This window comes from Lepidochelys olivacea (genome assembly GCF_965140295.1).
Source record: "Lepidochelys olivacea isolate rLepOli2 genome assembly, chromosome: 10".
NCBI classification, from domain to species: Eukaryota; Metazoa; Chordata; order Testudines; family Cheloniidae; genus Lepidochelys; species Lepidochelys olivacea.
This window is the reverse complement of record NC_140420.1, coordinates 2,748,417-2,761,510: the sequence shown is the minus strand read 5'-3', so window position 1 is coordinate 2,761,510 and position 13,094 is coordinate 2,748,417. Positions and strand designations below refer to the sequence as shown.

Sequence of the window (13,094 nt, the reverse complement as noted above, 5' to 3'; positions counted from 1 at the left end):
GGAACCTTCATAATGATATTTCGAACTAATTTTAAGGTAGAAAGTAAGGCCAGAATCCTGCCAATTTAAGTGCTCGTACATGTATTTTGCAGGATCAAGGCCTAATTTTTCCTTATCAAATGGCTTTTGCAATGAGACCCTGTATGGAGCAGTGTCCTGAGCTGGGAACCAGCCCTACAAAGACTTAAGTGCATGGCTAACTTTGTTTGCACCCTAAGTGATCACAGCACATTAGAGTCTTGATGTGGATGTTTATTATTCAGGTTTGACCCCATTCCTCAGTCAGCCAGAACTCAGCTGTAGTCCAAGCTCTTTGAGCATTAGATTATTGTGTAGGGTGCTTGCTTTATTTTTAAAAACTTTTTATTTTTGTTATTTTTAAAAATGTCAAGCTGTCTGTAACTCAGAAAGTAGCACTTGCCCCTGTTAGTGGAAAACGACACAACTTGCGATTAATATTGCTGCTACAGCATTGCGCAGCTCCCTCTCCCTTTGCAGCAGGACTCACAGTGTGTGTTACCAATGGGAATACCGGCTCTTTGGAGGGGAAAAGTTGAAGTGCTCCAGGTTTTAAGTGGGTCAGGGGGAAGTGATTGTTTTCCAGGTCACTTGGCAGTCAATTTCAGTGAAAAGTAGCAGGTCAGTAAAGTCTGTGTGTTAATTTAGAAGCCATCATATTAATCTGAGCAGGAGTTTCTGCCAACTTGCTGGTTGTTAGTGGGGGGAGGAGGAGGCTATTTCTCCAAGTCTGGCATTAATGAAGAGAGGAAGATGTTTTCTGGTGTTATGCTAAACATCATTATCCCCACAGTGCTCCAGGGAGTAACACTGGCGAGTGATTAGAGATCGGAGCAGTGATAAATCTAGCCGTCTGCTTTATTTTCTGTCACATCAGTCAAAACCTGAATGCTGTAAATCGACAAGAAGAGACCATGATTAAAACATCTGCAGGATATAGCTGTAATGGCTTTTCTCACTTCTGGCAAATATGAAGCTGCATGGAAGGAGATTTAACTGTGCATACAAGTCTGGTCTCCTTTGTAAATTCTTTCTTTTTTGTCTTGTGTACTTTGTGTAGACAACAAAGTGGTGGTTCAACACACATATTTTTCTGAGCTAAAAAGATACAAGGGACATTGCATTTTTCTCCCATTGCTCCCTGCTCCCCCACAAAAAAGCCGACTGCAATTTTAAGACGCCTCAGTAAGCTGAAAAGACAGCCCTTGTCCAGACACATTAGAGGGATCGGTATCTTCAAGTTAATGAGCATCTAAGTCTTGTTACTTTTCCAGGAAAAAGTTTCTAACATACAAAAACAACCCAGTTTCAATTAAATGAAAAAAGCTATTGGAAAAAGCTCTGCCTGTAAACATGAAAGGTTTTGTATATCTCAGCCAGGATGTCCAGGAACAATTGAAGGGGGATTTTGTTGTCCCTACACAATTTTAATCGTATGTCCTAGTGCCAGTCATTATTTAGTGTAGTCTTAGATGTGGCTTTGGGAAGTCAGGAGATGGAAAGCAATTTCACACAGAAGGCTCTGTTTCTGCATGAGCCAAATGGTAAATGTTGATCAGATGCACTCACTGGCAAACAAATGGGATACTTAACTGCATCTTTGACTCTTCATTAAATGCCACTTACTAGATCAAATGTAATAGTGCTTTCCCTATTAGAGTATCAGCTGGATCAGGGCGGAGGGGGTGTTTTAGGAGAAGAAATCTGAGTTGTTTTGAGGAGGGGGGGAAGGGGGAGGCAGACGTAGTAACTATTGGTTTTATTGTGTATAGCTCTCTTTGTGCAATCCATTCACGCTAAAGAGACCAGAAATGCTGGTTCAGCTCTCAAAAGCCAGCAGTCTTGCTGGGCAGACTCCTGCCATCAGACCTGTGTCCTAGATGAAATGACAGGTTGGTCTTCCATCCAGACTACCTGGCATGTGACAACTACAAATATACCCCTTCTCTTTTTGAGGGATGCATTCTTGTTTGTGACCCAACTGGTTTTCGTAAAGCCTGTGTTTAGTGGATCACATGTGCACTCGATCACTGGCATAAGTATAAACTATTTTCTTCCCATCTGGAGATTTTTGAATGTGCCTGAACAAAGTCACTGTTTCCAGGTGAACAGATTGCCTGTGAATACCAGGTCCCTCTTGAATCTCTGTTGATAGCAAAGGCAGGAAGTGCCATGGCTTTCTCAGTAAAATCTACAGGTATTTTGAATGGTATTTTCAATGGCTCAGATGCCTGGGTGGGGAAAACATCATATAATATATAACTAGCACATTGTTTAGGTCATTTTAGTGGTGTAATAGATACATCAGGTGATTCCACATCCCACTACTCCTATGATCTATTGGTGACATGGATACTGAAGTAACACACAGTATCTGATATTTCCAATGGAATCTTTATCTTTTAATAATGTTGAAAAGCTGATAAAATGTTTTTTGTTTTTGTTTGTTTGTTTGGGGTATTTTGGGGTTTTTAAGATTTTTAACGTCTGTTTTAAGTGACCCTGGTAATATGGGAAGATTGCCCGGGAGGATACATCATTGGGGTGATGTGTTTGTGCCGTGCTGTGGTGACATGCTGAATGCCATGGCACACTGCACGATTTAACACACCAGTCCAACAGGCTTCATGCAACTGACTAATTCTGCAAGTGACCATTCACAACATTCTGGTGATAGTCAAAATTTTCCAAATTTTGAATTCTCAAAGACCTATTTTTGTCAAAAAAATCAAATTCTGATGGGGAACTTTCAACTAGTTCTGCGACAGTCTGTTTGATCCTAATGCTGTCTTTGCTTTTCTTTATGTCTGAGGGTTCAGCTCAGTTTCTATTATCCCAGTTTACAGGGACACAAGTTATTGCGACTATGTTCCAACCATGAGAAGCTGGGAAAGAGAGAGATCATGGCTTTCAACTGTTTAGGCCTGTGGTTTTCTTTTAAGTGAGGTTTCCCATCTGTTTATCTCTTGGGATAACTGGCAGATAATGAAGACATTAGAGATGCTCTCGGTAGGTAATGAATAGGCAATGAACATACAGTGGAGAGAAACCCAGCTTTCAGAACAAGACACCATGGTACACAAGAACTGTAAGTGGTAATCTCCATATTAGTGACATGTCTAGTGCATGCAATGAAGTCAATATGTTGCCTGCATGTCATGTGAGCCAGACACTGAATTTAGAGGGGGGCAAAGATCTGTTCAGGCATTTCCACCTCCCAGTGCTTTAAACAAAGCCCTCAAAGATTTAGCTCCGTTTGCATCTCCATTGGCTAATTCCATTATAACTTGAGAAGTTAAGGCCCCAGGTCAGCAAAAGTACCTTAGGGTACTTGGTTGAGAATTTTGCTGCATTAGGACTTGAATCAGTAGACGCTGACCACATAGTCAAGATAAGAAATTATGTTTGTTTTTCCTAGACTACATAGTTGTTTCTTGAAGTGTACCATGGGCCTTGAACATGTGTTGGTTTAATACAGTCCTCTTAATCTATGGTGATGTGTTGTATTCACGGCATTAGCGTAGGGATTAAACCAACTTGTTCCTATTTAATACAAACAATGCCAATTATTCTCTTCTATAAGTCAGGAGACTCAATCTGTAGGCTTCATGGGCTTCTGTATAACAATAGCAGATGGTGACTTCATGCTAACATGAAGAATAAAAGCACAAAAGGAAACTGGAAGATTTAATTTCTGGGTGCATGTATCAAAAATACAGAAGAATAACTGCATCACAATATAGCCCTGTGCAGCAATGCTGACAGGTACATCAAGTAGAAAATTAATCTTTTATAATTCATTAGCCAGGGCAAGCTGTTCAGAATGTGGTGTGGATTTGTGTTTACTTTGGGAAATTGTGTGTTTAACAGGGAAATTTAAATTTATAAATTGTATGTGTGTCTGTGTATGTGTGTTTGTATGTTTGAAACAACTACCACCAAAAAAACAGCAGGTAAACTGTAAGATTTTGGCTAGTAAAACCTAATTAGTAAATTAATGTAAGATATATTTACTGCTGTGTATGAGAAGCTGATTGTAAAACAACAGTAGATGCAATGGAACAGATGCTAGTTCAAATTTTAATGTGCGCCCCTACAATAGTCAAATTTCTCTCTTAAAACAAAGATCTACCTATGAGTTAACATCCAGGTCTCAGTCTAGAGAAATTTAGCTCCATCAACAGTTTTCTGGTATCCTGCATTGGCGAACGCCAGCTCCAGTAGACAATGCATGCAATACACAGCATTCAGTCTAATACCGGCTGTGGAAACAAAACAGGTATTCACATCTGTTGTTAGAACTACAAAAAATCCACTTGTGAAATTGAAAATTCTCTCCCTAATTCTTCAATGTTAAATTCTCTTGTGTGAGGAGAGCATGATAACTTGGTGTGCGAGGAAAGAGATAAGGGAAGTCAGGGATTGTCGTGTAGGAAGGAGCAATGCTGAAAGGTGAGCGAGATTTCCATACAAACCCAAGTAGGCGTTGAAAAACATTTTGGCATTTAAATTGCGACCATCAGATTTTTGTCAAATCTGAACTAGAAGCATATCCTGCTGGTTTCTCAGCGAGATGCCATATTTCTGCCATACTGCCTCCACAGGATCTGATCCAAGTCAGTGGGTGCTGAGTAGGCTCAGGTCTTCAGAGGAGTCACGTGGCTGAAACATGTCTCGTTTCTAATTCACTATTTGAAGTGACTCATCCTGCTTGGCATTTTCCCTGCTGAATTTTATCTGTAGGAGTCCCAATGCTTGATGTTTCGGCCTAGGCCCTGGTCGTGCCAACATACATGTGCTTAACTTCACTGCCATGAGGAGTCCCATTGACTTCAGTGAAATGAAACATGCATGTGAGCGTCCCCAGGATCAGGGCCCAAGAAAGAAGACCCCTCATCTAGCTCTTTGCATGTTGGCTGGATGTAATCCAAGCTGATATTGCATGTGAAAATCAAATGTAGAGATGGAGAGAGACTGCAACTGAACGAAACAAATTTGATGAAGAGTTCTCAGTGGACATTGAGCAGGGGGTTGGGCTAGATGACCTCCTGAGGTCTCTTCCAACCCTGATGTTCTATGATTCTGACATTTTAGAGTCTCAAATTGTAGAGGAAATGCTTTGTAATAACTTCCCATTGATTCATAGATGACTTCTCTCACCGTTGTGATTCAACTGGCAGGATTTGACTTATCAGCGAGGGTCTGATCCAGAGCTCTGTGAGGGAGATGGAAAGACTCCCATTGACCTCACTTAGAGGTGGCTCAGCATCATAATGAATATAGTGAATGCCAGAGCAAAGATCTGAAACAGGGAGTCTCCCACTGTTTGGCACTGTATAGAGTGGAGGGGAGCCAAAAGAAAGCCACGTAACAGCCTCCATCTGGGGCTTTTGACCACCAAGAACAGCCCCCTCCCTGCCATATGGGACAAGTGGTGTGGCCCATTCTTGTACTTCTAAGGCTTGTTCACTCTGGTAGGGGAATAGGGGAATCCATATCAAACGTTAAACAAAAACGTGACTACATTTTTATATATAGGCTATTTACCCTACTCTTCTGAATGAGCAGGGACATTTTTGCTTTTATTACATCAGCATAGTTTGTTACAATGTAATTTTTATTCTTATTATTTATTAATTTTTACAATGACTCGAATACTTCAATATCAAATAAGACAATAGTATCCATCAACGATAATGAGTAAGTAAAACAGGTTTGGTTCCCCCCGCTCTGAGTCCTACCATCAGTGTTACCCTTTTTCTTCCTGATCCAACTCTACCCCTACCCAACCACAGCTGTCCTGTGCTCCTGGCAGCCACAGTTACAGCGTCTCTTCTCTGACAGAAGGGGAGGACGAGGGAGTGATGCTGTACTGGGCGGACACCAATATCACTTCCTAAGCTTGCTAATGGGATGCTGTGATCCTCGCCACTAGCAAATTAGCACATCTTGTCTGGAAGATGATTGATCAAGATCTCAGAAGCCAGGGCCCGCTGCCTGACACTTTGCTGCTAGCTGCTGGGATTTCCAGAGCTGATGCCGAAGCCATGAACGTTATTTCAGTAGCCACTCAACCTCTGGCACTGAAGGGGTTAACCTGGGCTGGTTTCCCAGCTGACTGGGTAATGAATGCACTGCCACTGGCCACCAGGGTGGTGGTTGGCTCCAACCTTTTTACTTCGCTTCACATTTCTATTTCCGTTTTTTTAAAAATTATTTTATTTTGCAGGCTTTTCCCTGCCATTAGGTCTGCATGGAACTTTTCTTTTAAGATCAGTCTCCCTGAGCAAGTTTATGTGCAATCATGGGTGACATGATTGATTTATGTCAAAACATTTGCAATGTCCAGAACAGAAGCCCTTCTTGGGCACACAAGTTCTGCTACATTGCTGTGATGGACTCTCTGCAGAGTGTGAAATTCACCCCTGACAGAGCGGCCAGGTCCAGGTTCCAGAATCACTTAAATCCTGCTTTCACCCAAACAGCATTGTGAGTCATGTGTACACCTCTCAACCCTCCCTAGTTTTGAGGGCTGTCACTCATTTTTGTCCCAAAAGTTACCACATTCCACACAGGTAAATAAAAAATGGGGAGACACCACATCAGGAAAAGAGCCAGGAATCAGAAGCTTTAGGAAGAGAGGCCTTGACACTAAAAGAAGCAGCTGTCCCCTTCGTGGGTGGGGTTGTGTCCCCCTCCCTTTGGGCCTTTAAACATAAGACCATAAGAACAGCCAGACTGGGTCAGACCAAAGGTCCACCTAGCCCAGTATCCTGTCTGCCAGCAGTGGCCAGTGCCAGGTGCCCCAGAGGGGATGAACAGAACAGGGAATCATCCTCCCCTGTCGCCCATTCCCAGCTTCTGGCAGTTTTGGCCCTTGTCACACCTGGCCTCCCAGATTTGGCCAGTAGCCAAATTCTTTGTTCTTTCTGTTCTTTGTCTGACCCGCCTTGGGAATTGGCAGCGTGACCCAGAGAGAGAGAGAATTTGAATCTCTGTCCAAGGAAGGAGAAGGGGCAGTGGAGGGTTGCCAGCTGCTGAAGTGAACGTTCTCCCCATGAAGTGAGGGGGAATTATGCATATGTGTCATGGAGGGGGTGGAAGGCAAAGGACTAGGCCTGTCTTCCTCCCACTTCCTGAGTGTTGGTCATTCCCTGGCCTTTTCCAAGCAGTTCCAAGGTTCATAGATTTGAAAGGCAGAAGGGACCATTGTGATCATCTAGTCTGACCTCCACAGCTGGCCACAGATTGCACCTTGTGGTTCTTGCACTGAGCCTACTAATGTGAACAGCTGCATAAGTCACAGCTAGTAACAAGCAGGAAGTGGTGGTGTCCTTTTGCAAACCCAAGTCCCCATGCTGTAGAACAAGATTTGCTGCAAACTGGTCGTGCTCTTGGAACTGATTTGTTTTAACTGCCCTGCTTCTAATGAAGCAATCCTTTGTTGCAAAATTCTGTTCATATTCTCCCTGCTTATCGACATTTTATAAACCTCTGGTATCTGCATCTTATCTCAGAACATAACCCAAACAACACCACCAGGATATTAATGTTTACACGGCTTCTCTGAATTCCCTTACTCTTCTCTGCTTTTCTCACTGGGTCTGTGAAAAGATAGGATGACAATGCATCCCGTTTTGACCGGGACTGTTCCTTTTTTAAGCCCTGTCCCAGCCTTCCTGAAATTTTTGGCAAAAGTGAGCATTTGTCCCGTTTGCTCTTGGCCAACTTGATCAGTTTTTTTTTTTTTTTGTCAAAAAGGTGGGGTGTGGCGCGGAGGAATGCGGGGGTGGGGGGTGAGCAGAGATGCCAGCCCCTCGCAGGGAGGAGGCAGGGCTCTGGCCGGGGAGAGTGCAGGGGGTGTCCATGGAATAATTTAGAGGTGACTCTGTCTGGGAATCCTCGCTGTGTTTCTGGGCCCTGTTGTGGGGTTTTCTCTTGAGGGACGTGGTTTGACTCTAGGTGACCCAGCTTGCCACTCTGTGCCTGGCCAACTGGGTCATGGTTAGCGTTGGCCTCAGCCTCCTCTCGCGCCCGTTCGATTGGTGGGATTTTCTGAAGCAGTTTGGCTTTTTGTCAATGAATGTTTCATCTTTTACACTCTCTCTCTCTCTCTCTCTCTCTAAGCTAATGACCAAGCACCCTGGCAAACGCCTGGGATGTGGCCCCGAAGGGGAGCGGGACATCAAGGAGCATGCCTTCTTCCGGTATATTGACTGGGAGAAACTTGAGCGTAAAGAAGTTCAACCTCCATTCAAGCCAAAGGCTGTAAGTTTGATTGTATTAAAGTCTCTCTCTCTCTCTCTCCCACACACACACTTTCTCTTCTCCCTGCGCTCACACAGAAGCATATGGGCAGATGCTACTTTCCTTACCCACTCGATGAATGTATCCCACACTTACTTTATATATTTAGGAGATCCCACGCCCGTAAAGCTGGCACATGTCTAGCAACCATGCTAAGAGAATAAATCATTCTGCCTAGCGGGGCCCCTCATCTTGTCTTCAGAGTACAGAGGTAGAAATCCTGTGTTTGTTGGCTCAGGGATCTAATTGCATTACAATACCTCTCAATTCGTTATCGCATTAGTCACTCTCTCCTGTTGTTCTCCCTCTGAAGTTTAAAAAGTCTCTTTCTAAACTGCCTCTTAACATCTAGCTCAGCAACATATGCCAGGTCTGAATTGGTCATGAAGCAGCAATTCACTCACCGGCTTCTACCCCAGGTAAAGCCCAGGTAGTCTGGAGCTTGAATTGTGTATGAGCATTAGCAGAAAGCCAGAGGAGAATCCTTGTGATAAGAAGAATCTAGTTTCTTGCGTTGTTTCTGTATTTCTTCATGCTGGACTTTGCTGGCTGGGGTGCAGATTATAGGTACTGGGGGGCGGGGGGGGGGAATGTGCAGCATCTATTGCTCGATGTGGGGTCTAACCTCTGAGAGGTGAGGCTGAGGTGGGTATGCCAATGGTCTGAAGACTATTTAGCTACCATGGGTAAGAGGAATCGGTACTTTGCCAGCACGTGGCTGGCACTGAGAGGCAATTTGAGCAGCCAGTAATGCAACATGCATTTCAGTCTGTATAACGCCTTGCGTGAGGTGCGAGAGTCGGAAATCGGAAGAGAAAGGAGGCCTTTTGAATAACAAAATAGGCCTGATGTGAGAGGAAGGATGGCCCAATAGTTAAGCACTGCTCTAGCTCTCGGGGGACCGTAGTGTTCCTGTAGGACCTCTCTGCCTCAGTTCTCCACTGTACAACGTGCATAATAGCAATGCCCTGCCTCAAAAGTGTTCTGCGAAGATAAACGCGTTAAACATTGTGAGGGGCTCAGATACTACAGTGATGAGGAACATATCAGTACCAGAGAGAGATGGATCTCCTGCTTCTCTGTCCCTTTCTGCAACGACTATATGGCAATAATTGATCATCGGCCGTCGATGTGATGTCGAGAAGCTAATGGCGTAACAGCGCTATTCCTGGAGTCTCCAGCTTTGTCCTTAAGTTGCTCACTTCCTTGTGTGTGTGTGTGTGTGTGTGTGTGTGTCCGTCCCCTGCTCCTCCCTTGTCTGTCATTTCCTGGGTCAGATACCTGCACTCTGCATGATCCCAGAGTTAAAGCTGATTCTCAGGATTGGGGTTTTGTGTTCAGTAACCTCGCTTGGAGCTGGAAGGAAGCTCCCTCTGGTCGCGAGTCCATCCCCCTGCATTATGGCAGACGTGATTCAATTGTCCCTGACCCACTCCTGATAAATGTGCATCTGGGTCTGACTCTCTCAAGTGAAGGAGGATCCCAAAGTCCTTTGTTCCCTCCCAGTTTCAAAGGCTTTCCCCCTATTTAGCCCCAGCCTCTGTCTGGGAATTTAAGGCCATGCTTATTTTTCTGTCCTCCAAGATGGAGGATCGTCAATCTTTGCTCTCTCAGTAACATCCCTCCAGGACCTGTCTGCCGCTGTCCTAGCTATTAGTTGTTTCGCCCCAGGCCCTGACCCTTCCCTCTCTGGTCTTATTGTCCAAACATTTTATTAGTCTTGCTCATTATACTTTTACCTTTATCCTAATCTCATCACTGCTGCTTCCTCCACAGGGCCAGTTTCCTGGCATGAAATGTCCAGACTTGCTTTTCCCCTGACTTACCTAAGAACTGGCTCCCTCCGAGGAGACTCATTTGCTGTTAACAGCATATGTAATGAATGGAGTATGTGCCTGTAGAATACTATTTAGCATTACATACCTGTGGTTAAACACCAGTCTTCTCTAGCAGCCTCTTCCCTTTTAAAGCTGTTTGCCTGACTGTTCAGAATGGAGAAATTGTCCCGCAGGTGGGTAAAGTTAGCACTACCCCAGCTGCGTGACGGCTTCCCAAATGCCACGCTCATTTTGCCTTGTACAGTATTGCCCAGACTCTGGTTAGGGCCACAGGAGTGGTCCCTGGGAGAACGGATTCTGTTCCCAGCTCTGCCACAACCCCCGTGTGACCAGGGACCCCTCTCTGCATCTGCAGAACTGGGATAATGATACTTATGTCCCTCCTTGTGCTCATTCGTTCTGAGCCTCCCAGTCCCACATGGGCCCTGTGGACCCCACCAAGCCCTGGAAGGACTCTGGCTTTCCACCATGTGCTCGAACATAATTATGTTTAAATTACTATTGTATATTTACAAAGAACTCCAGCTTACTGAAGTCTTGTCTGGGAATGAAGGAACTCTACTCTCCTAGGAATGGGAATTCAGGCACATCTGACCCAAGATCTGCTGCTGTGGGATTTGCACTCATATTCCCAAATGTCCCATTCCCCACAACTACAACCATACTGGACATTTTGAAGATCAAGGGAGCAGGTGACATCTGGGTGAGGATTATCCAAGAAGTCTAAACTGCTGCCTTGTGCACCATGGCTCAGAGGGGAGAAAGCTGTAGGTCATACGCTGTGTGGGAAGAGATTTCTTTGCTGCTGTCACAGCTCTGGTAAAGCTTCCCCTGCTAGACACTTACCAGGCAGCTGTGTTTGGGTCCCATGCACTGGACCCTTGGTCTGGCTAGGCTCAGCATCATCTTTCTTTGGCCTCCATGGCACACTTCCTGAGCACGAACTCTGTCTGCTACCCCTTTGCTGAAGTGGGACCTTACTGTCCAGCTGCCAGGACCTGTGCTGACCTCCCACAACATCGTAGTAGCTCAGGCCCGCTCTTCCCCAGAGCTCCAACCGTGTGTTCACCGTTCACTTCTCCAAGAAAGTGTGAGAGTTGAAGCACATAACATGCAAGCTAACAAGGGTTCAGAAACCTGTCTCTCTTTACACAGCACAAGAGCTATACAGATCCAGACAAACCAATAAAACACTTGCACCCCCTTCCCTGCCTCAGTTTCCTCACCACTCTGGACTGTTCTTGGGGCTGAAGTGGGAGTCCCCTAGCGTGTCCAGGATCCTCCCCCTTCTCCTCCTGCACAGCCTTGCTTTCGGCTTCTGCCTCTGCTCCTGTCTCCCTCTCTCTTTAAAACAGCTGGGCGGAGTCCTCCTTTCATAAAGACGTGGTTCCCTTTGTCAGGTGACTCTCCCCCAATCACCCTCGTCAGGTGTTCAGAGTGCCCCGTCAGCTCACTCTGTTGCATGATTACTACCCACCTAGGTGAGCTGTTTTTCTTGGTCTGGCTGTCGTCTTTGTTCAAGGGTGCTTCCATTTGAACAGAAGACTATCAAGGTTTAACCACCCTACGTTACTAGCCTGGTGTCACCACCCCTTGGATGGTATTCCTAGATGGAGGTAAAAAGACAGCAGAGAAGGCAGGCTAGCCTCACAATCAAAATGGATAGAGAGATGTACAAAGAGTTATGAATTCCAGTTTGAAGTTATAAAGTTGTACATAGATTCCCAAATCATCACAGCTGGTGAATCATTTGGGGTCAGCTGTAAAGCCAGACCCTGATTTGCATGCTCAAGACAGAAGATATTTGTGTGAATTGTGTTAATGTTCAAAAATGAAAACCCAAGTGGGGATGCCAACTCGAGTAGAGGTGGGGATGAGGCTGTGCATTTTAATGTGTTTCTGGAAGTTACAACATCTAGCACAGGGCCCAGGAAGCTCAGAGCTTGACTTTCATTTGGCAATGATCCATTTTTCCTGAAATTTGTAGCTGCTTGTTTTCCCCATCTGTGCTCATTTTCTAACCAGACCTGCTTCTTCCTGTCTCCTGCCATTCACCAGTTCCTTCCTGAGCCAGATGTCCTGTTACTGTATCTGCCGCATGTTGCATCTTTGTTTGTTTTTTTAATGCAACAAGTTGAATTCTCTCAAATACACTCTCTCAATGTGTTTGTTTTTAAAATGTTCAAATTGTGTCCTGCTGTAAATGTCTTATTTCTTTAAAATTCCCTTTGAACGTGGACCTTGGAATGGAGTATGGTAAGCTATTGTCTGTTCTTTCTCATCTAACAGCTTGCCGTAGGAAATATTTTAACATTTGATAGGAAAGGGAGATTAGTATTAAGGTAGGTTCAGTAGGTTTTTGGATTAGTGAGGATTAAGATGACTCAGGTACCTGCTGATGGTCCAACAGCCATGCATCTGTGTTGAAAAATACATATTCCTTTAATGCCATCTGCCAAAAGGAAATCAAAGGAAAGGAACTTTTTTTTTTAAAGGTGCTATCTGGTTATCAAAATGCCCATTCACAGTCACAGGGATACAGAAAATCTGGGTTTAAAATATCCTTGGGGAAGGAAGAGTTTATGATCACTTTTAAAAGTTCACCTGTAATCTAAGGCTTTCATGGCAGTAAGTTTGGTCTTGCGCAGAAAGGCGCGGGCAATGGCAGTATGTGCTAACGTGGTCTTTTTCACTTCCACAGAAATCTTTTTTTTATTTCAAATTAGCCGTTGAAATAATAGAAATACAATAGACTACATGGAACTTTTTTCTGGTCAGCCAAGGTTTTAAAGTACAGACTGTAGATAAGTCTAACACAGGTGTGCACATGCGCCCAGAGAGCTTGTCTGCACTACAGGACGTTACCGCTGACGCCAAGCTGATTGCAGTTCTGCGGTCAGCGCAGAGCAGGGCCCACTGAGTTCAGCATCA

The 13,094-nt window shown here is 44.6% G+C and overlaps 1 protein-coding gene across 2 annotated transcripts in view; it reads left to right on the top strand.

Annotated features, from left to right (window-relative positions):
* Positions 1-13,094, top strand: part of PRKCB (protein kinase C beta) — a 244,411-nt gene that overhangs the window by 211,441 nt on the left and 19,876 nt on the right. For both annotated transcript variants that reach the window (XM_084641907.1, XM_084641906.1), the window contains exon 16: positions 8,146-8,286. In XM_084641907.1, the coding sequence (XP_084498033.1) occupies positions 8,146-8,286 (141 nt within the window). The remainder of the gene's footprint in view (positions 1-8,145; positions 8,287-13,094) is intronic.